We start from the raw sequence: 20,526 nt of genomic DNA, 5'->3' as shown, positions 1-20,526 counted from the left end.
GCGTCTCCTGGTGGAGTACATCTTCCGCCTCCTCCCTCGTCTTCGACTTGCGCTAACGCTCTCGCTTCCCGCAGAGCCTCCCTCGGCATGGATCGACGCTCACGTCGGCGTCGACCTCGGCTTCACCGCTCCCTCCTGGTGGGGTGTCATCTCGCTCCCTTCGCGCGGCTGGACGTGCGACGGCTCGGGCAAGGACGGATGGTCGATCGACTGGCAAGGTAACGGTCGTCCTTCGTGGGCTCCCTCGGGTTGGCTTTGGTTCGGCGGGTGCGTCTTGTCTTTGCTCTCCTCCACCGCTCCTCGTTCGCTTGCTGATTTGGACTTGTCTCTACAGGTCGATCGGCTGGGCTCCTCCCGCATCCTGGTCCTGCTCCTCGACTTGGCAGATCCCCTCGCAATGGTCGTCGGTGTGGCGCGTCTCCTGGTGGCAGCCGGGCGCCGCCTGGCTTACCTACCACCAGAAGCATGACTTTGGCTGGTCAATCCCAAGCTGGTGGGGTCTTCCCTCGTGCGGCTGCTCGTGCGGTTGCGGCGCCAAGACGTCGCCTGCTTTGTCGTCCATCGTCCCTTCGACTACGTCTCGCGCTCCTTCGACTACGTCTCCCGCTCCTTCGACTACGTCTCGCGCTCCTTCGACTACGTCACGCCCCGCCCAGACTACAACATCCCTCCCGACCACTACCTCACCGCAGAAGCCGTCAACCACGCTCAAGACATCGTCTTCTGCTTCGTGCACGTCCTCGACGAAGGCTGCCGCGACCACGACGCGCAAGGCCTCGACGACGACGCACAAGGCTTCGAGCTCGACGCACAAGGCTTCTTCGACGAAGAAGGTTTCGACGACCAGCAAGAAGCCGTCGACCAAGACCTCGGTGCAGGCGACTACCACGTACAAGCCGTCAACTCAGACGATCACGGTCACAGCTCCCGGCCAGATCGTCACAGTTACCGAGACGCACAACCTTCCCCCTCCTCCGGCGCCGACCAGCCGTCCCGGTCAGGGCTGGGAGTGCAGCGGTTCGGGTGACGACGGCTGGGATGTTGACTGGCAAGGTAACGGATGCCCGTCGCACCTTCCGAGCGGCTGGAAGTGGTGGGGAGTGTGAGTCTCGCATAGCGCTTTCTCCTCTTCCTGCTCGCACTGACGCTGCTCTTCGCAGCTCGATCGGCTGGGGTCCTTCGAAGGGCTGGGACTGCGGCTCGAACTGGACGCCGTCACCCGCAGAAGTCGATTCGTGCTCGAAAACTCAATGGTGGACGCCACCTCCCTCGCTCCAGCTTCCTTCCGGCGTCGAGTGCCCCGCCGGCTGGATTTCGATCGGATGGATCGACCAACGCAGGCCGTCGGCGTCGTGGACTTGCGACGGAACCGGCCGCGACGGCTACGACTTCGACCACTTTGGCAACGGGCGTCCTTCGTACCTCCCCGTCGGCTGGAAGTGGTGCGTCGCAGTCGATCAGTGTTCAGTTTTCGCTATACTGACGCTTTATCGTTCTCAGGTTCGGCCAGCTTCACGGCTGGCAGCCTTGCTCTTCTTTCCAGCTTCCCTCGTCGACCTGGTCGCCACCCTCGTCGTGGAACCCGAACCTCGCAGTCTGGTGGCAACCTCGCGCCGCTTGGACTCTCCGAGGCAACTTCCGCTGCCCTCGTTGGTGGAACCGCGGCCATCTTCGTGGCTCGTTCCGCTGGTGGTAGACGCGCGGTTCTCCGGACCCTCCTTTGACAGACACTCCTCTAGGTTTCCTCGCGGTTTCTCTCCCTCCGCAGTAATCGTCGCTCTCTCCATCCTGTACTACTCTCTGCGAATCTAAGCAGGCGCTCGTGGCCGTCCTCGCACCCTGACCTCTTGCGAAGGTCAACTGCTCTCGACGACGAGGAAAGCCTTCGTTTCGCTTCGCTCCTGGCTCGTTCGTCCTTGCAAGCTCCTTATAGTCCGTCCAGCACTCCAGCGGCGCCGAACGTACACCTTGCGATTCCCTCCCCCTCATCGCGGGGCGACCCTCGTAGCGCATCTACACCCGCTTGCACTTCCTCAGCAACTCCCTCTCCCACTCCAACCACCCGTCCTGATCCCGTCCCTCGACTTCCCGTCCCTCCTTCTTCGCCTTGGCCTGCTCTTCAATTGCCTTCTCCAGCGTGCTCCACTCGACGCACCCGCCTGTGAAGGTCTCGAGCTCCAGCCCGTCCGCCGCCTTCTCCTTCACGACATCCGCTTCCTCTCCTTCCTTCTTCTCCGCGCCATCGCCAGCTGAGAGGACAGTTGAGGCGCTCGGCGGCTCGAGCACGAACTCGCCCTGCCGTGTTCGCGTGAGCTTGACGACGTGTGCGACGGAACCGAGGGCGAGGCCGATGTCGTGCACGATGGAGCGGATGTAGGTGCCGGAGGAGACGGTGAGGTGGATCTCAAAGATAGGAGGGCGGGAGACGGTGGAGTCTGCTTGGTCGAGCGACGGTGAGCAACGAAGGCAAGGGTAGGGAACGTGCAACGCACCTGAAGGCCCTGCCTCGCTCGTGTTCGCCTCAGCAGGCGCACTCGTAGTCGCATCCTCATCACCCTGCGCAACATCCTCTTCGCTAGGCACCGTTGTCCGTCCCTCCTTGACCATCTTCTCCAATCGCTCCAGCTCCTTTTTCTTGTCCTCCTCCAACTCCTCTTTGGGGTACTCGTATGTGTGCTCGTCACCGTTTGCGAAGCGCAGGAGCTCAAGCGAGTGGACGGTGACTTTTCGAGGAGGGATGGGGCGGGGAAGAGGAGTGTTGCTGCGGGCGTATTCGTAGAGAGGTTTGCCGTCCATCTTCAGCGCGGAGTAGCTGGCGCAAGAGTCGAGAGCGTCAGTTCATCTCCCGCAAACTGGTAGAACTGAAGTCGGACGCACACAGGCGGCGTCTGCTCAATCTCTCCCCTGAACCGTCCCAAGACCTCCTCGACCTTCTCCTTCGTGATGCCTTGCCAGCTCGCCATCTTGACCCGCTTCCCGTCAGAGTCGTAGCTGTCAGTCGAGCAGCCGAGAAGACCGATAGCGCGGTACTCTTTCGTGCAGTCGAGAAAGCGGGAGAGGGATTTCGTCGCTGCGTTCGTGCCGACAACTGCAGCAGATTCCGGGTCAGCAAGCGTCGACGGGAGCGCAAGGGCTAGTGCTCACCGAGTACACCGTCTGCGAGCGGATCAAGCGTCCCTCCCTGGCCCATCTTGACCTTGTCGGCCCTCCTGCCCCTACCCTTCTTGCCCTTCTTCCACCCCTTGCCTCCCTGATCCTGCTCATTCGCATTGTTAGGGTCCCTGAAGAGCTCCGACGCGGAGAACAAGGGCTGCAAGCGGTTGAGGAGCTGCAACGAGGGCGAGTTCAGCGAGGAAGGGAGGAGGAAAGCGAGAACGGCGCACCGTCATCGAGGGGACGCCTGTCGGCTTGTTCAGCCCAAAGAGGGCGCTCAACGGAGCGTTCCCAGCCTTTGGCATCGTCGCTTCGAGCTGTTTGAGCGGCAAAGTGAGCGGTTCTCGTCCAAGGGAGGTCTCTCGCGGCGACAGTCACCTCGACTGGCTCAGGAGGGACTGCGACTGCTGCTAGACTCTTCTACGGATGGCCACTGCACCACCCACACTGCGCGACCGCCAGCTCGCGGCGTTGCAGTCGCTCCTCGCCCTCAACAGCCCCACCGCATCGACCTCGACCTCGCACGGCGCACAGGGCGGACAGGCGGGCACGCTGAGCCTCAGCGGACAAGGGCAGCTCCCGACATGGAAGGTCCTCGTCATGGACAAGGTCGCGCAGGACGTGCTGGCGACCAGTCTCCGCGTCCAGGACTTGCGCGCCGCGGGCGTCACCCTCCACCTGTGAGTTCGCGTGGACTCGCTTGAACGTTGTTTTCTGAGTGCTTTCACGGTCTGAGCCGGGCGCTACGCTCCCTTGAGTCGTGGGAGTGCGGAATGCGGACATGACGCGTGTCAGGCGGAACACTCGTCTTGGCGACCTGGCAGAGCTAGAGACAGGATGAGAATGCGTGGAAATAATCGAAAACGACTCGATACAGGCAATTGCACTCGGACCGACCTGCGCTGCCCGACGTTCCCGCCATCTACTTCGTCTCCCCCACCTCTGCCAACGTCCAACGCATTGCAGCCGACTTGCGAAAGGGTCTCTACGCTTCGACCTACGTCAACTTTACCAGCGCGTTGCCGCGGCCGCTGCTGGAGGAGTTTGCGGAGACCGTCGCGAAGGATGGGACGGTCGAGGGGGTCGAGCAGGTGCGCCGCAGGCTCGCTTTGGTTCGCCAAGAAGCTTGCTGAGCATCCGCTGACAATTCCGTTTTCCCGTACTCTGCAGGTCTACGATCAACACCTCGACTACCTCGTTCTCGCACCCTCGCTCTTCTCGCTCGCTCCCTCCGTCTCGACCGCTTCCACTTCCGCAGCACCCTCGACCTCCTCCAACGCCCTTCAACCTTCCGCCACCGCCGCATCTGACGTCCGAACGACGTATGAGAGGTTGAACGAGGCGCGGGCGAGCGAGGAGGACATCGAGGAAATCACGGACAGGGTTGCGAAGGGTCTCTTCTCGGTGTTGGTGACGATGGGTGCGTTGCGTCTCCTTGTGCGATGGCTCCGCTGCCTTGCACAAGTCAGTCATACACGTCCTTCGACTAAGCGACTGAACATGATCTCGCCGCAGGTCAACTGCCCATCATCCGCGCACCGCGAGGGAACGCCGCCGAGATGGTCGCCCGGAAACTCGACTCGCGACTTCGGGATCACATGGCGAGCTCGCGGGGAGTCAACGCTTTTTCGGGCGGTGTTGGCGGAGACGGATCGTTTGGAAGGCCTTGTGAGTCCAGGTCCTGCAGCTCAACCGTTCGGATCAGTCCCCGAGCTACTGGATGGAGCCGGGCTGTTGACTTTCAGGGAAAGGGACTGACAAGTCGCTTGGCAGTGCTCGTCATTCTCGATCGCAACGTCGACCTCGTCCCGATGCTCTCGCACAGCTGGACCTATCAGGCGCTTGTCAACGACGTTCTCGGCATGAAGCTCAACCGCGTTACTGTCGAGGTAGGCTGGCATGGGCCGAGCCCCAGCGATGTTGAGGCTGACGGAGTGTACTCGTCCGCGTGCTCACAGGCTCCCGATGCCGGCAAGCTCAGCAAGAAGACGTACGACCTCGATGCCAAGGACTTCTTCTGGGCCAAGAATGCGCAGAATCCGTTCCCGCAGGTTGCGGAGGAGATTGACCTCGAGCTGAACAAGTGCGTCGGCGACTCTTCTTCCTGGACGACCCGTTCTTGGTCGCTTCGGACGATCGAGGACAGGTTTGGAGTCATGAAGAAGTCGCATACCGACGCTCGTTAGCGTGCAGGTACAAGCAGGACGCAAACGAGATTACGCGGTCGACGGGCGTGAGCGATGTCAACGACCTGGCTCAGGTGTACGTCCCGCCCTATCCTCCTCACTCACGCAAGCTCACGAGCTGGCCTTCCGTACAGCGACCTCACCTCGAACGCCGCGAACCTCAAAGCCGCCATCACCGCCCTCCCCGAACTCACCGCCCGCAAAGCGACGCTCGACACGCACATGAATATCGCGACGGCGCTCCTGCAGGGTATCAAGGAGCGAGGATTGGACGAGTTGTTCCAGATGGAGGAGGCGATCACGAAGCAGGTGCGTCGGCTCATCTGCCTTGCGCGATTCGACGCATCGCGTACTGGCAGTGCTCGATCGGGCCGTTTTCGCAGAAGTACAGGAGCTGACCCGCGACACTCTCGCAGACTAAGCGCGAATTGCTCGAAGCCGTGCGCGACCCGACCAAGTACAAGCCGGAGGACAAGCTGCGCCTGATGCTTTGCTACTACTTCTCGATGCTCGCGAGCGGGTCGGACAAGGGTTTCTCGCGCGACGACTTGGCGGAGTATGAGCGGGCGTTGAAGGAGGCTGGGGCGGATATGGGGCCTTGGGAGTATGCGAAGAAGTGAGTCCGGCGCTTCCTCGACTCGAGGCTTGCGCCGTTGCAGGTTAGGTGAGACCCAGCGGCTCACTGACAATGCTTCGTCTTCAGGCTTCGGGACGTGATGCGGATGTCGAGCCTCGGTGCGACATCGGCGCAGCCTGCGCCCAGTACGGCCGGAGGCGACCTGATGCGCGGCTTTAGCTCGCTATCGAACCGAGTGCGTCCATCGTCAGTCGCCTGACGCGAGCGCAGGGACTGACTCGAACTCGTCCTGCAGCTGACGGACCGGCTTCGCGATGGCGGCATCGGCGGTGTCGGCCTCGACAACCTGATCTCGGGCGTCAAGAACTTCCTCCCCGCCCGCAAGGATTTCCCCGTAACGCGCATCGTCGAGGCTCTCATGGACCCGGCATCGGCGTCGACACAGGCGTTGCAAGACACGGACGACTACCTGCTCTTTGACCCTCGTTCTGGCGGCCGCTCTGCCCGACCTGCTGCAGCGACGCAGGGACGAGGCCGTCAGCAGTACACGGACGCGATCGTCTTCACCGTCGGAGGTGGCAGTCTGGTCGAGTACGGCAACCTGAACGACTACATGATGCGGAGCGTGCCGGGCGGCGGCGGGAGCGGGATCGCGGGTGCTGGTGGACAGGCGGGTGGACAGCCGCAGGGATTGCCGACGAGGCGGATCACGTACGGTAGTACCGAGATCCTCACGCCGAGCGATTTCGTCAAGGCGCTGGGCAGCCTCGCGCGGACGTAGTGAGCCGGTCTCCGTCCGTCCGCCCTCGCTTCCCCTCCGATTCTCTCTCTCTCTCCGTTGCGTCTGGTTGTTCGAGGACTGCAATGCCCGTTCTTCGTTGTCGTTATCGCGCTGCTGCAAAGCTCGAAGAGAACGATCGCCCTCTTGACCGCGTCACTCGCATGGTCGACCAAGATTAGCTGTTTGCTCTCTTGCACGCCACTCTGCTACGGTACAGCTTGCACGAAGCCACTGCTCGCTATGCCTGCGCCGGACTACGACTACCGCCAGAGCTCTGTCGACGACGACCGCCGCAGGGCGCAAGAGGTGTGGGAGCGAGTTGAACGAGGGAAGCGGGATACCCGGCCAGCATCGCAGGGCGAGGAAGCGGGGGCGAACGGTGCAGACGGGTCTGCTGATGGCCAACACGACTCGAAGCAGGACAGCGCGGCGAGGAGCATCCAGTCTCGCTATCGGCATCATGTCGACCAGCGGACCGCCAACGGCTGCAACATGAGCTCGTCGAAGCGGTGGAAGGACGGGATGAAGCAGCGTCAGATGTCTGAAGCAGGGCACGACCAGGACAAGGGAAAGAACGATGCCGCCTCGCGCTGGAGACGAGGACAGGTCTACGCCTCGCAAATCACGGACGGGAAGTCGGCGGCGGGCGCGCAGGGTCAGGAGGGCGAGCTCAGTGCAGAAGAGGAGATGGAGGCGCTCGGCCGGACGGACAAGGAGAAGAAGAAGATCCGCAAGGAGCGTGTCGAGGCGAAGCAGCTCGAGGCGCAGTACTGGCTCGAACTGGTGCGCAGCGTCTTTCCGAGCGTCCTGTGCTTCGTTAACTGATTCCTTGCTCTCGCAGGTCGACCGCAAGCACCGCTACGCCTCGAACCTCAAATTCTACCACCAGAAATGGAACGAGACAGACACGGACGACAACTTCTTCCACGTTAGTTCGCTTCACGCCCTCGTGCTGGTTTCAACTGACGCTTTTGCGCTCACAGTGGCTCGACGAAGGCGACGGAAAGGACCTCGACCTTGAGGAGTGTCCGCGGAAACGCCTCGAATCCGAATGCATCACCTACCTCACCGCCGAGCAGCGCGAGATGTACCGCGTCGAGGTCAAGGACGGCTTGCTCGTCTGGGCCAAAGACGGCCAGCCGCTCGACACCTCCAAGTACCACGAGGATCGCGGACCGGACAAGGGCGGGATCGTCGCGATTTCGGAGGAGGAGTACGAGGAGAACCGGAGGAAGGAGAACGAGAAGATGAAGAAGCTTGCGGAGGCGGGGCAGGGAGACATCAGTAGCAGCGACTACGACAGCAGCTCGTCGAGCTCAAGTTCGGACGAGGCGGACGAGGTGCGTGAGGGTGTGCGAGCGTACGGCGACAAGGTGTGCCGCTTTCCCTTCCGAGTCCTCGGTGCCTTCGTTGACCGGGTGTGCGCGCTACAGGGCGGAACGGCTGGACACGGCAAGGGCGTCCGTCAAGCGAAAGAGCGAGTCAGATACTACCTCTCTCCGAAAGCGGTCATGGATACCATGCTCCGCAAGACCGTCAACAAGAACACGTGAGGGCTTACCATCCTGCGCTTTTGCCCCCTCCTTTCTCCGCTGACAGGGCCCTCGCCTTCTGGGATCGCTGGTTCTGTCATTCCGGCAAACGCAGGTGGCTGTACGTTTCCGACTTGCAGAACAACCTCTACGTCGGGATCAAGAAGACGGGCTCGTTCCAGCACTCGTCCTTCCTTTACGGCGCTCGCGTCACTTCCGCCGGTGCGTTTGATCCGTCTCGATGCCTTGCTCTCACTCACGAACTCTGACCCCCAGGCCTCATCAAGGCTTCGAAAGGACACCTGACTTCCCTCTCGCCGCTCTCGGGCCACTACCGCGCCGGCACGATGCACTTCAAGTCGTTCGTCCGCTCGCTCGAAGACCAGCACGTCGACATGTTGAAAGTCTCGATCTCCAAATCGGTGCTGACGATCCGCGGCATCGAGAAGTACGGCAAGTTCACGAAGAAGAAGAAGAACCTCAAGGAGCGGTTCAAGGCGAGCGTGCTGAGGAAGGAGACCGAGTCGGAGAAGCAGAAGGAGGAGGGGCAGAAGGAGATTGATCGGATCCGGAATGAGGAGAAGGGAGAGGGCGAGCAGGAGCACGAGAAGGAGATGAATGATGGCCGGGAGAAGGCGAGCAAGGAGCGCAAGAAGGAGGACAAGCCGTTGCCGGGCGAGGGGAAGAAGGTCGAGGAGATGACGGAGGAGGAGCGGACGGAGCGGGGCGTCGCGCTCGTGCAGCGGGCGTTCGAGCGCGGACTCAACCTCGATTCGAAGGGCGGGACGGGACAGGAGGACGCGGAGTCGAGCTCGTCCAGCTCGTCCAGCTCGAGCAACGACGAGGAAACCTAGCGATTCCAGCGTTCGATGTCTTCCTCTGTCGTCTCCCGCTCTCGTAGGTCTACTGCGTGTGTGCTTGTTGTGTCCTATATTGCTACATTGGAATCAGACCATCGAAATCAGATTGCTAACGTTGAACCTGCGAAACTTCTGCGCGTCTCGCTCTCTCGACGCCCGCAAACAATCTCCCGAGCCGCCTCTTCAGCCGCTGATCTCGACCTTGTTCTGCGCCTCAAGAGCAGTCAGTCTCGAGACCGGAAAGCTTGCAGACGGAGCGGCGCACCTTGTAAAATGCGACGTATCCCTCGATATCCTTCGCCTTGTCCTTCGCCTGCGGGTAGTACCACGCGACGTCCGACACCTTCTTCCCGTTCACGTCGGCGTTGTAGTAGCTCGCGACGCCCTGGAGAAGCGAAGGACAAGCTTGTGAGCGCAGAAGTCGACGAGACTGAAGAAGAGAGCGGGCGCACCTTCCATCCGCAAGTCGTGTGCGTCTGCGAGTCGGTGAAGAATTCGCGCTTGACGTCGGACGGCGGGCTTTTTGAGTCGCAGGAAGGCAGGATGAGCGAGATCAGGAGGAGCCGAGGTGGGGATGAGGATGAGGTGAGCATCGGCGAGGACAGGGCGGGTGGAGTGGGTGTGTAGCTCACAAGTACTGCAGCGAGAGCATGGTCAGCGTGACTGCAAGTCCTGCGAAGCCCAGGGAACGAGCGCACATGGTTCCCCTCGACGACCTTGGTCTGGGACGATTCCGCGAGAGTCTGGCCATTGAGCTTGACGGTGACCATCTTAGCTGAGCGAGAAGAGTGGAAGAGCGCGCGGGGCAAGCGGGAAAGAGCAAAGGGAGCCGTGGTGGGCGAGCGAGGTGAAGTGAAGGAGGAAGAGAAGAGAGGCCGAGAGGGCGACATGGGCATCGGAAAGCTTTGTCGAAATCGTGGACAGCCTTCGCCTTGAAAAAGCTTCCAGAAAGCCAGGCAGACTCGCAGAACCCGCGGAGGGACGGCAATAAGAATAGATTCCGCTCGTAGCCCGCGTCTACTTGACCTGGGCCTCTTGCCCCAGCTTGCCCTGAGCCACGAGCTCGCCCTTCAGCTCCTTCATCACTGTGTGACGTCGAGTGTCAGCGCTTCGGGGCAGAAGGCACAGACTGAGGTGGAGAACACGGCGAACGTACCCTCTTCTGCGATCTCCTTCAGCCGCGCCTCGTCCTTCCCAATCAGCGAGACGTCGACGCCTGCCATGAGCTTGGGGTAGCTGCCAACGCGCTGTAGGTTGCAAGCGAAGTCAGCGGACACAGACACCCAGAAAGCGAAGGGAGAAGACGCACAATCATCTCCTTCCGCACTCGCTCCTGCAAGGACGTGAGGAACGGCGCGATCGAGCTCTCAGGCATCCTGTGAAAATATCACGTCAGCGTTGTTGGCGCACGAAGAACGGAAAAGCATGCGAGACGGACTTGGTGTGCACGAGGACGCGGAAAGGCTTCTCCGAAGCAGGCGGTAGCGGGATGAAGTGCGAGACGAGTCCCTCGACGAGCCGCTCGAACAGTCTTGGTACGCCAGGGAGGATGCAGACCTTTCCGCCCAAGCGAACGACCGGTACCCAGCTGCATGAGGACAGTCAGGAGAGATAGCGAGAGATGGAAGGCAAGGTGCGCAACTCACAGGTCCTCCTGTACAAAGAACACCTCCGCATTCTGCGGGAAACGCGCCATCCGCAGTCGCGCCTGCTTCTGCTCCTCAGTCTGCTCGTCCATTTTGTACCTGTGCTTGCCCATCTCGTACATCCTCCGCTGCGTCTCCTCGTGCAGCTCGAGGTCAACGCCGAAGGCTTTGGCGATGCTCATGTAGGTGATGTCGTCGCTGCGAGCGCACCCGTCAGGAAAGGGCGCTTCGCGCGGAAAAGATACGGATGGAGACCCACTGGGTTGGCCCGATTCCTCCAGACGTCACGACGAGGTCGTAGTTCTTGTGCATTCGCTGCACCGCCTCGATGATCTCGTCCTCGTCGTCGGCAATAACCTCGATGCGCTTCAGGTCGATGGCGAGGTCGAAACACATCTTGGCGAAGAAGTTCGAGTTCGAGTCGCGGGTCTTGCCTGTGAGCGACATGCAAGGCTTGTTCAGTCCATTGTTCCTGCAGACCAACACGCTCGTTGAGGGAGCAATCCCGCTCATCTCGACGACATGAGATGCGAGAACGACCGGGACTCACCGTTCAGCACCTCGTCTCCAATGACCAGCATCGCAGCGCTCTTGACATACTGTCCCTCCTCAAACTTGGGCGGCTGCGACAGCGGAAAAGTGGGAGCGTCCGTCATCAAGTTGCGGGCGGCGACAGCGATCGAAGGGCGGGCGGCGAATGCGAGGTGTGCGGCGACGGAGCGTAGGCGCGAGCGGGAGGCAGCGAGCATGCAAGCGCAGCGAGTCGAGCTGGAAGTGAGCGTGTGGTCGAGGAGAAAGAGCGAGACGACGAGGGTCGGCCCGAGATGAGGGGGAGTAAATTGCAAGGCGCACGCTGGGCGCCGCGACAGTACTCGAGAGGCTCGGGAGAGCGCAAGAAGGTGGACGAGGTAGGAGCGAAGCGAAACGAAGGCTTTCCTCGTCGGTGAGAGCAGTTGACCTTCGCAAGAGGTCAGGGTGCGAGGACGGCCACGAGCGCCTGCTTGGATTCGCAGAGAGTTACAGAAAAGAGTGACGATTACTGCGAGGGGAGAAGCACGGCGAGGAAACCTAGAGGAGTGTCTGTCGAAGGAAGGAGTGTCCGGAGAACCGCGCATCTACCACCAGCGGAACGAGCCACGAAGATGGCCGCGGTTCCACCATCTAGGGCAGCGGAAATTGCCTCGGAGAGTCCAAGCTGCGCGAGGTTGCCACCAGACTGCGAGGTTTGGATTCCACGATGAGGGTGGCGACCAGGTCGACGAGGGGAGCTGGAAAGAAGAGCAAGGCTGCCAGCCATGAAGCTGGCCGAACCTGCGAGCGATAAAGCGTCAGTATCCTGATTTGCGATGGGTTGGGCTAGCGCGACTCACCGCTTCCAGCCGACGGGCAGGTACGAAGGCCTGCCGTTGCCAAAGTGGTCGAAGTCGTAGCCGTCGCGGCCGGTTCCGTCGCAAGTCCACGACGCCGACGGCCTGCGTTGGTCGATCCATCCGATCGAGGTCCATCCGGCGGGGCACTCGACGCCGGAAGGAAGCTGGAGCGAGGGAGGAGGCGTCCATCAGTGAGTTTTCGAGCACGAGTCGACTTCAGCGGGTGACGGCGTCCAGTTCGAGCGGCAGTCCCAGCCCTTCGAAGGACCCCAGGCGATCGAGCTGCAAAAGAAGCGTCAGTGCGAGCAGGAAGAGGAGAAAGCGCAACTCGTAACGCACACTCCCCACCACTTCCAGCCGCTCGGAAGGTGCGACGGGCATCCATTGCCCTGCCAGTCAACTTCGCAGCCATCGCTGCCGGATCCGCTGCACTCCCAGCCCTGACCGGGACGGCTGGTCGGCGCCGGGGGAGGGGGAAGGTCGTGCGTCTCGGTGACTGTGACGATCTGGCCGGGAGCTGTGACCGTGATCGTCTTGGTCGACGGCTTTTGCGTTGTAGTCGCCTGCAACGAGGTCTTGGTCGACGGCTTCTTGCTGGTCGTCGAAACCTTCTTCGTCGAGGAAGCCCTGCGCGTCGAGCTCGAAGCCTTGTGCGTCGTCGTCGAGGCCTTGTGCGTCGTGGTTGCGGCAGCCTTCGTCGAGGACAACGTGCACGAAGCAAAAGATGATGTGTTGTGCGTGGTTGACGGCTTCTGCGGCGAGGTAGTGGTCGGGAGGGATGTCGTGGTCTGGGCGGGGCGTGACGTAGTCGAAGGAGCGCGAGACGCAGTCGAAGGAGCGCGAGATGTAGTCGAAACAACGATGGACGACGAAGCAGGCGACGTCTTGGCGCCGCAACCGCACGAGCAGCCGCAGGAGGGGAGACCCCACTAGCTAGGGACCGACCAGCCAAAGTCATGCTCCTGGTGGTAAGTGAGCCAGGCGTCGCCGGGCTGCCACCAGGTCGCACGCCACACCGACGACCATTGCGAGGGGATCTGCCAAGTCGAGGAGCAGGACCAGGATGCGGGAGGGGCCCAGCCGATCGGCCTGGGTAGACGAATCCTAGACAGCGAGTGCGCGATGAAATGAAGAGTTATGGAAGTTCGCGACGCACGAGCCACACCAAAGCCGTTCGCGGAAGGAGAGACGCCGAGGGCGCAGAGGAGGAGTGCAGTGGCTCGGCTGCCATTTGCGCTCCCTACGGCGCTCGAATTGAGCCTGTCATCTTTCAAGCGTCGCAGCTGCACTAAGCCTCGCCTAGCCTGCCCGCAAAGCGGTTGGTCCAACAGCAGTGAAGCGACGAGGAGAACGAGGGTGGCAGAACCGCGAGCATCGCTTGGGGCGCGCTGGCCAGCAGCCACTAGCCTCTGCGGGTCCCTAGCGAGTGACAGCAGTCCACGACAAGCCACCCAGCGGTGTGAGCCAGCATCGTCGTCTCCCAACCTTTGCTTCGCCCTTCACGCCGCACTCCGCTTTTCATTCACACCTGCTCGTGCTGCTACTCGACCAGCCCGCCATGAAGATCCTCTCGATCCAGATCCTCCACGTCGTGCCCGGCCAGTCGTCGTCGTCGCCTGCAGTTGCCGTCGCCGCCGCTCAGGACCTCTCGTCGTTCTCGTTCTACCAGCGTGGGACGTGAGTCGCGGCGTCCGCTTAAGGATCTTAGGCGTGGCTCAGATGGACTGGCGTGGACGGCGGCCCAGCCGAGCGAGGTTGAGGGATCTCGAAGGACGCGTTGCGAGGGGCACGCGTCATGCAGGCGGCCGCGTGAGGGCGAAGGGGAACGCCCTGGGTCGAGGAGAGGCAGAACTGGCTGTCTTGGCAGCTGCTCGCAACTCTCGAGAGGCGCGGCGGGAGCTGGAAGGTCGACTTGCTTCACCTGGTCTCGCGGACTGAGATGAGGAGAACGCAGGGCTTGCCCGGCTCTGCGGGTGGATATCGTGCTCTCAGAGGAGCAACTAGCACTTATTTGAGCCATGGAGCGGACGAGCGCTGACTGACCGCCTCTTTGACCCCCTTCAACTCACAGCGTCGGCGAGTTCATGACCTTCCTGTCCCGCACTGTCGCCGAACGAACGCCTCCCGGTCAACGACAGTCCGTGCAGGAGAACAACTATACCGCGCACGTCTACTCCCGCTCGTCCGACCAGCTCGCCGGTGTCATCGTCTCCGACCAAGAATACCCCGTCCGCGTCGCCTTCTCGCTTCTCAACAAGATCCTCGACGAGTTCACTACCAAGGTGCAGCGGTCCGAGTGGGAGGCAAAGGCGGCGCAGGGCAGGCAGTCGGGCAAGCAGGTCTTGGTCGATTACCCCGACCTTACGACGTACTTGCAGAAGTACCAGGACCCGAAGCAGGCGGATGCGATCATGAAGGTGCAGCAGGAGCTCGACGAGACCAAGATCATCCTGGTGCGTGGCCCATTGTCGCCGTCGGGCGGACAATGGTCCTGAGCCTGACTCCCGTTTGTCCCTGCAGCACAAGACGATCGAGTCGGTCCTCGAGCGCGGCGAGAAGCTCGACAGCCTCGTCGACAAGTCCGCAGCGCTCTCGGCAAGCTCAAAGTCGTTCTACAAGACCGCCAAGAAGCAGGCGAGTCGCAGCCGCGAATCCTGCCGTTAGTTCGAAGCTGACTTTGCTCGACTTGCAGAATTCGTGCTGCGTTATCGCCTAACGACCTCCCCACCCTCATTCTTTCAGCATCGCATATACCTTTTCCTCCATTCCTCGCCTCACCTACTTGAGCGGCCCGCCTTCGCTCCATTCGCCACATCCCCTCGACCCACTATCCTTCGCCTTCTACGTCTCGTCCATCTCGACCTAATCGAGTTCTCGTCTTCTCCTCCCTTTTTGCGCTCTTGCAGTTGTGCCGCAACCCGCGCTTCCCCTTGTAGTCTGTAATACTCGTTCAGGACGAACTCGCGCATCGCTTTGCCTCTCGAACGCTTACCGGCTCCGCCTGCTCCCTTGGTTGCATCAGAGACGCTGGAGGCAGTCTCGTGGCGTACGGACGAGTACGGCGGTGAATTGCACATCCATGTCTCCTCGAAATTGCCCTTGTCCTCCACCTTGTTCTCCGCTTTGCTCCTTTGACCGCGCTGCTTCTCTCGGAGCTCGTTGAGCACTTCGCAACGCTCGCCAGCTCGCTGATCCGCCGCCCCGCCGCCGCGATGGCGTCGCTCGCAACCTCCTCACGCCAACCTCGCTGGGCAGACGTCTACCGCTGCTTCGCCGCCCTGCGACCGGCGCCAGTCGCCACCCGCGTGACGGAAAGGGCTTTTGCGGATGCGTGGCGTGCAGCGCGCGCTACAGGACGGCGGGGAGTGATGACGACGGTCGTCGGAGGCAGGACTCCTGGGTCGGCACTTTTGGCGGGCGTGAGGGAGCGAGGGAGTGGGATGGCGAGCGTGCGGACAGAGCTGGACAAGCGCTGGATACACTGCACAGCGCCAGGTTGCCCCAACAACCAGTCGACCCGCACCTTCGCCTCTTCCTCACCGTCAAGCTCGTCGAATCCCTCGCCCAACCCTCCTCCGCCTCCCGACCCTCGATCGCCCGACAGATCGAGGCAAAACGCTCTCGCCAAACCAGAGCCGCACCCGCTCGCGAAACCCGAGCCTCACCCCGTCGTCTCGACCTCTGCCCCACATCCCGCCTACCTCTCTTCCCTGTCTCGCTCGATCCGACGAGCAGCAAGCGCCCTTCAGACTCCCGCAGGACGACCACCGCCGAAGGAACAACTTCTCAGCCTGACGAACTCGTTCTTCGAGCGTCTCAAGATCCGCTTCAAGTGGGCGACCATCCGCTCGTACAGGCGGTTCCGCGCCGACGATTACTCGGCGTTCTTCTCATTCGGCATCCTCGGCACCCTCGGATGGTTCCTCCTCTCGACTACGTCCGCCTTCGCCCTCTTCTTCTTCGTCGTCAACTCGCTCTCGCTCCAGGAATGGATCGCAGGCAAGCTCGGATCGTACTTGACCGACTCGACAGGCGTCAAGGTCGTCTTTGAGAGTGCGATTGTGCCCAAGTGGGGCATCTTTGGCAAGGAGGGCAGCAGGATCGTCTTCAAGAACGTCTACATCTCGCGCGGACCGGTCAAGGGCGAACTGGGTGTCTTGCCTGTTCTTGAGCAGGAGCGCACGGATGAGACGGAGGAAGAGGCGCGGCTGCGCGAGATGATCGCAGAATGGACGCACTTCCACCTCAGCATCGACACCGTCGAGGTCAGCCTCAGCCTCGGGCGCTGGCTCGACGGCAAGGGCTTGATTAAGGATGCGGCGGTGCGGGGTGTGCGCGGCGTCATCGGTGCGTACAGAACGTTCGAGTCGCAGCAGGATGTTGGCTGACCTTGCTAGTGGCAGAGCGCTCGCACATCGTCTACGACCCGAACGCGCCGAAGGACCGCTTCGCCTACCGCAACAAGCCTCGACCTGGTGACTTCTGGCTTGAAGGGCTCAAGATTGAAGACTTCCTCGTCACTATCTATCAGCCGGAGAACTTCCGACCGGTAAGTTCGCCCTTACTGCCTTAGGCGAGCTCCTCTCTGACTGGACCTTCTTCTGCAGTACACCTTCTCCATTTTCAACGCCGACATCCCTCGCTTGCGCAAGCAGTGGCTCTTCTACGACCTCATGTCGGCCGAAGCCGTCACAGGCCAGATCGACAACTGTCTCTTCAGCTTGCACAAGCCTCAGTCGATCGGGCGGACGAGCGAGGAGGACTTGAAGGACGCGCGGTGGTCTCGCATGGTGCGTTGACTCATCCCACTCGATCAGGCGTGAGCTGACGGTCTTCTTCGAGCAGTCCCGCTTCCGCATCGATGGCGTTCCCATCGACCACATGCAGTCAACTGCCGACACCGGCGTCCTCTCCTGGATCACCTCGGGCCGCTGCGACCTCGTCGCCGACATCCGCTTTCCTCGCGAGGACACTGAGCTCGACCTCTCGGCGCTTGTCGACCACCTCGTCGACGAGATCGGCGAGCGCCTCTCTCCCTCGAAGGAAGAGTCGGACTCGCCTATCCCGGGTCGGCGATCGCTTTCGCGTGATGCCCTACAGGCGCCGAGGGACGAGGATGCTGAGCAGGTCAAGAAGGAGGAGCGGCTGAAGGCGCTGCGCTTTGCGAAGGAGACGGAGAAGGCGGCTGCTAAGGCGAGTCTGGGCGTAGACGAGGATGATGGCGAGGAGTTGCACGTCGGCGAGGATGAGGAGGACCGTATCGTCTCGATCGACCTTGACATCCGCTTCAAGGACCTCAAGGCGTCTGTGCCAGTGCGTAGCAGTCCGCTTTCTCCCGGCCTCCCTTCCCTGACTCGCCGGCTCCCGCAGTACTTCACGTCCGACCTCTCCTACGTCAACAACGCCCTGATCCGCCCCATTGTCGCCTTCATCAACCGCAACCGCACCCTCATCCCGATCCGCTGCCACATCGACCTTGGCCTGAGCGAGTTCAACGGCAGCTGGACAACGTACGACGTCGGCATCCTCGACCGCATGTCGGAGCAGGTCTACTCAGCGCTGGCGCACCACGTCTCGCAGTCGAACGAGCAGCGGCTGCAGACGGTCGGGCTGTGGACGCTGCAGATGACGGCCAACACGGTACTCGGCGCTCTCAAGAGTAACCTGACTCTCGCGCAGGATCCGCTGTGGCACTGATAGTAGTCCTGCACTGCGACCACACCTCATTCGAGCAAAGACGACGGCCTAGAAGCGCATGCCGCCGAAGAGAGGGTAGAAGCTGCTGTATCCCGTCGACTGTTGTCCTAGCGACTCGACGTGTTTACTGCAGCGTAAACTTGTCAGCCAAATCGAGGAGTTGTGCCGGGCAAACTTCACGCACTCGAAGACCCGCTTCATCGCTCCTTCCTCGGTGTCGACGACGATGGCTGGCTTTTCCGCGCTTGTGCGATGGTATCTCGCTCGGTGGAGGACCTGCGTTACGAACAGCAAGTAAGCGCGCTGACACTCTGACGAACGCACAGACAAATGCACCACGTTGCGCCAGTCGTGCGCGATGGCGGGAGACGCGCACTCGCAGTGCAGGACGTGCCCGAACTCGCCAACCTCCTCGGCCGTGGCGGAAAGTTCTTGCTCCAGGGCGACGACGACGTCGATGGCTGCCTCGATCCGCTCGCGCAGGAGCTGATAGCCGGTCGCGCGGAGTGAATGGTGGCCGACAGAACACTTGTGGGTCAAGATGCCGATGCCGTTGTCGACGTGCTTGCATGCGAGGCACTGGACGATGCAGATGGCTCGAAGGAGCAGGTCATCTTGATAAAGCTCCGGCTGCTGTAGAAGTTCGTCGAGGTCAGCGGGAAGAAGCTGAAGGGGATGCGCCGTGGGCGCCGCCGACTGCGCAAGTGTCGGACCAGGCTGCGGGGTGGCTGCTGGAGGTGCAGCAAGCGGGTCCACTTTGCGAGCCGTCTCAATCTCGGCGAGAATCTTGACGAAAGATCGGAAGAAGGCCGACTCGGCTGCTTCGCACGCCTGACCGATGGCGCGAGCGATGTCGCGCGCTTTGTCCGCAATGGGTGGCGGCGTACGCTTGCCGACCTCGTCGACCGATGCGATGCGGTACATGGCCTTGACCGGCTCGAGTTCGAGAAATTCGTAAATGTCCGGAACAGGGTCGAAAAGGTACTCGCGGACGTATTCCTCGTCCTGTCGCAGGCGATTGTACTCGCGTGAGACTAGGTCCCGAAGGCGGTTGCTCTCTTGCGCGATGATCTGGACGTCCTGTCGGTGACGCTGAGCGGCGACGAGAGCGCCGACTTCGACATGCACGGCGGCGAAAGCTGCGAAGACATGAGCGTCAGGACGCCGACGTCTCGCTCGTAAGGCGCAGGAGGCTCACCGCTGTCTGTCAACTCTTTCGCGACGCGCATGATCGGGTGGTCCCTGAAGGCGTCGAAGTCGAAGCTGCGGACGAACAATCGAGTCCACTTGGTTGTCGAGATGCGAGAAGTGACGAGGAGTGCGACGCACTGGTGCACTTTGTAGCCCTCAGCCTCGAACCGCGCCATGATGTCTTTGCGGCGAGTTTCCAAGATCTTCCGCCGCTCCTCACCCCTGCGTTTCTCCTCCTGCCTGAACCAAGCGACCATCGAGGTGGCGTCCTATGCACGGAAGCGGATCAGCTCGCGCCAGGACCAGGACGACAACTGGGGAGGCGAAGCCGACTCACGGCCACGCGCTTGTTCCTGACAACCGCCAAGTCGTGGATGAAGTCGTCTTTTGAGCTGATGTCCTCCATCCGGCCAAAGCATCTGTACTTGAAAGTCAACGCCTCGTAGCCGTGGTAGGTCCAGTCCAATGCATCGTGGTCTTCTGTCTGGTCGCCCTCGTCGTCGCTGTCCTCCCTGTAGCCGTAACAGTTTCGCATGGTGTCCAGGGCGTCCGTCTGCGTGCGTACGACTCTGGAGAGCATGACAGCGACGTGGCGGGAGGTCGTGAACCGAGTAATGCTTCGTCTTGCGGTCGCCACCGGAACTATCCACTGCAGGTACGGAAGCGGTTGACTGTCAGTCCTTGAAGCCAGTGCTAGCAAAGCGATGGGCAACGTGCTCTGGCTGAACGGGGCAATCTTCAACACCTCCTTCGAGAAGAAGCTCGCCGTCTGCTTGTCGGCCACGCGATCCCTGTAGCACGACGGGCAGGCGCGAATCCTCAGGACCCAGTCAACCTTGTTCGTGGTCTTGCCGCAGCCCTGCGCGTCCAAGCCAGGAAGTCAGCGGACGGAAGCCCTGCTGATCTGTCGAGAGAACCGCGAACTCGCCTGACAGCAGCCGAACATCAAGTTCGCCTGTTGGTGGACACTCATTCCGTGCGCTGTGGGCCTCATGATACCGCTACGCTGCCGCGCATCCGTCCACAAGGTGTGCAACGACTTGTCGCCGCGCAAGAGACGCCAGAATCGTTTGCTGAGACGAGATAGGTGGAAGAGCGTCGGCAAGTCGAGTTCGCCGAAAATGCGCAGGACCAACTCGAGCGGGAGGTCGAGGAAGTCTTTGAGCGCGCCCTTGGCTCGCGGACGAGGAGGAGGTTTGGCGGTCGTCGACGCGCCGCGCTTCTTCGGTGGTGGTGCTGCACGCGACAGCAGTCAGTAGAAGTCACTCGCGCGTAGCAAAGGGCTGCCCACCTTCGTGCTCGCTCTCCTCTTCCTCGTGTGTCTGAACCGCGTCGTACTCCGAGTCCGTGTCCTCCTCGCGCAGCGATGCGCGCGCCTTGAGAGCTGATTTGCGAGCGGAAGTGCGCGTCGTTGTAGCGGTAGCAGCAGTTCCACGAGCGAGTAAGCCGGTGTCGTCTTTGGGAGAGGTGGGGCATGAAGAGTTCCTCTCAACCCACACCCTCACACTCGCTGGGCCAGGCTGTTAGACGCTG

The 20,526-nt window shown here is 61.6% G+C and overlaps 10 protein-coding genes across 10 annotated transcripts in view; 5 read left to right on the top strand and 5 right to left on the bottom strand.

Moving 5' to 3' along the window:
- Window positions 1-1,696, top strand: part of RHTO_01164 (uncharacterized protein) — a gene marked incomplete at both ends in the record, with an annotated part of 3,264 nt that extends 1,568 nt beyond the window's left edge. Inside the window, 6 exons of the mRNA XM_016414847.1 lie at window positions 75-267; window positions 335-498; window positions 540-872; window positions 925-1,102; window positions 1,161-1,442; window positions 1,501-1,696. Coding sequence (XP_016273068.1) covers window positions 75-267; window positions 335-498; window positions 540-872; window positions 925-1,102; window positions 1,161-1,442; window positions 1,501-1,696 — 1,346 coding nt within the window. The remainder of the gene's footprint in view (window positions 1-74; window positions 268-334; window positions 499-539; window positions 873-924; window positions 1,103-1,160; window positions 1,443-1,500) is intronic.
- Window positions 1,697-2,013: 317 nt separating this feature from the next.
- Window positions 2,014-3,458, bottom strand: RHTO_01163 (tRNA pseudouridine synthase B; the record flags this gene model as incomplete). Its single annotated transcript, XM_016414846.1, has 5 exons — window positions 2,014-2,435; window positions 2,493-2,812; window positions 2,878-3,088; window positions 3,145-3,328; window positions 3,384-3,458. 5 exons carry the CDS (start codon window positions 3,456-3,458, stop codon window positions 2,014-2,016), a joined length of 1,212 nt encoding a protein of 403 aa, XP_016273067.1.
- A 121-nt stretch (window positions 3,459-3,579) lies between these two features.
- On the top strand, window positions 3,580-6,697 carry RHTO_01162 (Golgi transport protein Sly1; the record flags this gene model as incomplete). The annotated part of the gene is made up of 11 exons (XM_016414845.1): window positions 3,580-3,833; window positions 4,031-4,244; window positions 4,324-4,573; window positions 4,669-4,821; window positions 4,927-5,042; window positions 5,112-5,236; window positions 5,347-5,415; window positions 5,474-5,648; window positions 5,756-5,955; window positions 6,043-6,151; window positions 6,212-6,697. The coding sequence occupies 11 exons, from the start codon at window positions 3,580-3,582 to the stop codon at window positions 6,695-6,697; spliced, it is 2,151 nt and encodes a 716-aa protein (XP_016273066.1).
- A 240-nt stretch (window positions 6,698-6,937) lies between these two features.
- On the top strand, window positions 6,938-9,083 carry RHTO_01161 (uncharacterized protein; the record flags this gene model as incomplete). Its single annotated transcript, XM_016414844.1, has 6 exons — window positions 6,938-7,480; window positions 7,539-7,625; window positions 7,681-8,070; window positions 8,131-8,246; window positions 8,345-8,451; window positions 8,506-9,083. The coding sequence occupies 6 exons, from the start codon at window positions 6,938-6,940 to the stop codon at window positions 9,081-9,083; spliced, it is 1,821 nt and encodes a 606-aa protein (XP_016273065.1).
- Window positions 9,084-9,272: 189 nt separating this feature from the next.
- On the bottom strand, window positions 9,273-9,682 carry RHTO_01160 (uncharacterized protein; the record flags this gene model as incomplete). The annotated part of the gene is made up of 3 exons (XM_016414843.1): window positions 9,273-9,296; window positions 9,355-9,474; window positions 9,542-9,682. 3 exons carry the CDS (start codon window positions 9,680-9,682, stop codon window positions 9,273-9,275), a joined length of 285 nt encoding a protein of 94 aa, XP_016273064.1.
- Window positions 9,683-10,106: 424 nt separating this feature from the next.
- On the bottom strand, window positions 10,107-11,484 carry RHTO_01159 (molybdopterin binding domain containing protein; the record flags this gene model as incomplete). The annotated part of the gene is made up of 7 exons (XM_016414842.1): window positions 10,107-10,174; window positions 10,246-10,336; window positions 10,399-10,465; window positions 10,528-10,677; window positions 10,736-10,933; window positions 10,995-11,169; window positions 11,286-11,484. 7 exons carry the CDS (start codon window positions 11,482-11,484, stop codon window positions 10,107-10,109), a joined length of 948 nt encoding a protein of 315 aa, XP_016273063.1.
- Window positions 11,485-11,850: 366 nt separating this feature from the next.
- On the bottom strand, window positions 11,851-13,336 carry RHTO_01158 (uncharacterized protein; the record flags this gene model as incomplete). Its single annotated transcript, XM_016414841.1, has 5 exons — window positions 11,851-12,046; window positions 12,106-12,207; window positions 12,313-12,387; window positions 12,445-12,857; window positions 13,262-13,336. The coding sequence occupies 5 exons, from the start codon at window positions 13,334-13,336 to the stop codon at window positions 11,851-11,853; spliced, it is 861 nt and encodes a 286-aa protein (XP_016273062.1).
- Window positions 13,337-13,663: 327 nt separating this feature from the next.
- On the top strand, window positions 13,664-14,821 carry RHTO_01157 (SNARE protein YKT6; the record flags this gene model as incomplete). Its single annotated transcript, XM_016414840.1, has 4 exons — window positions 13,664-13,782; window positions 14,177-14,558; window positions 14,626-14,739; window positions 14,798-14,821. The coding sequence occupies 4 exons, from the start codon at window positions 13,664-13,666 to the stop codon at window positions 14,819-14,821; spliced, it is 639 nt and encodes a 212-aa protein (XP_016273061.1).
- A 496-nt stretch (window positions 14,822-15,317) lies between these two features.
- Window positions 15,318-17,802, top strand: RHTO_01156 (mitochondrial distribution and morphology protein 31; the record flags this gene model as incomplete). Its single annotated transcript, XM_016414839.1, has 5 exons — window positions 15,318-16,452; window positions 16,509-16,654; window positions 16,713-16,895; window positions 16,951-17,418; window positions 17,476-17,802. 5 exons carry the CDS (start codon window positions 15,318-15,320, stop codon window positions 17,800-17,802), a joined length of 2,259 nt encoding a protein of 752 aa, XP_016273060.1.
- A 48-nt stretch (window positions 17,803-17,850) lies between these two features.
- RHTO_01155 (uncharacterized protein) lies at window positions 17,851-20,469 on the bottom strand (the record flags this gene model as incomplete). The annotated part of the gene is made up of 11 exons (XM_016414838.1): window positions 17,851-17,929; window positions 17,987-18,078; window positions 18,139-18,941; window positions 19,001-19,065; window positions 19,132-19,262; window positions 19,331-19,546; window positions 19,602-19,642; window positions 19,711-19,852; window positions 19,922-19,994; window positions 20,053-20,229; window positions 20,285-20,469. 11 exons carry the CDS (start codon window positions 20,467-20,469, stop codon window positions 17,851-17,853), a joined length of 2,004 nt encoding a protein of 667 aa, XP_016273059.1.
- Between the last annotated feature and the right edge of the window lie 57 nt (window positions 20,470-20,526).

The sequence above is a fragment of the Rhodotorula toruloides genome (assembly GCF_000320785.1).
Source record: "Rhodotorula toruloides NP11 unplaced genomic scaffold Scaffold12, whole genome shotgun sequence".
Taxonomy (NCBI): Eukaryota; Fungi; Basidiomycota; class Microbotryomycetes; order Sporidiobolales; family Sporidiobolaceae; genus Rhodotorula; species Rhodotorula toruloides.
Note: the sequence above shows the minus strand (reverse complement) of the source record. Positions and strands in the feature narration are given on the sequence as shown.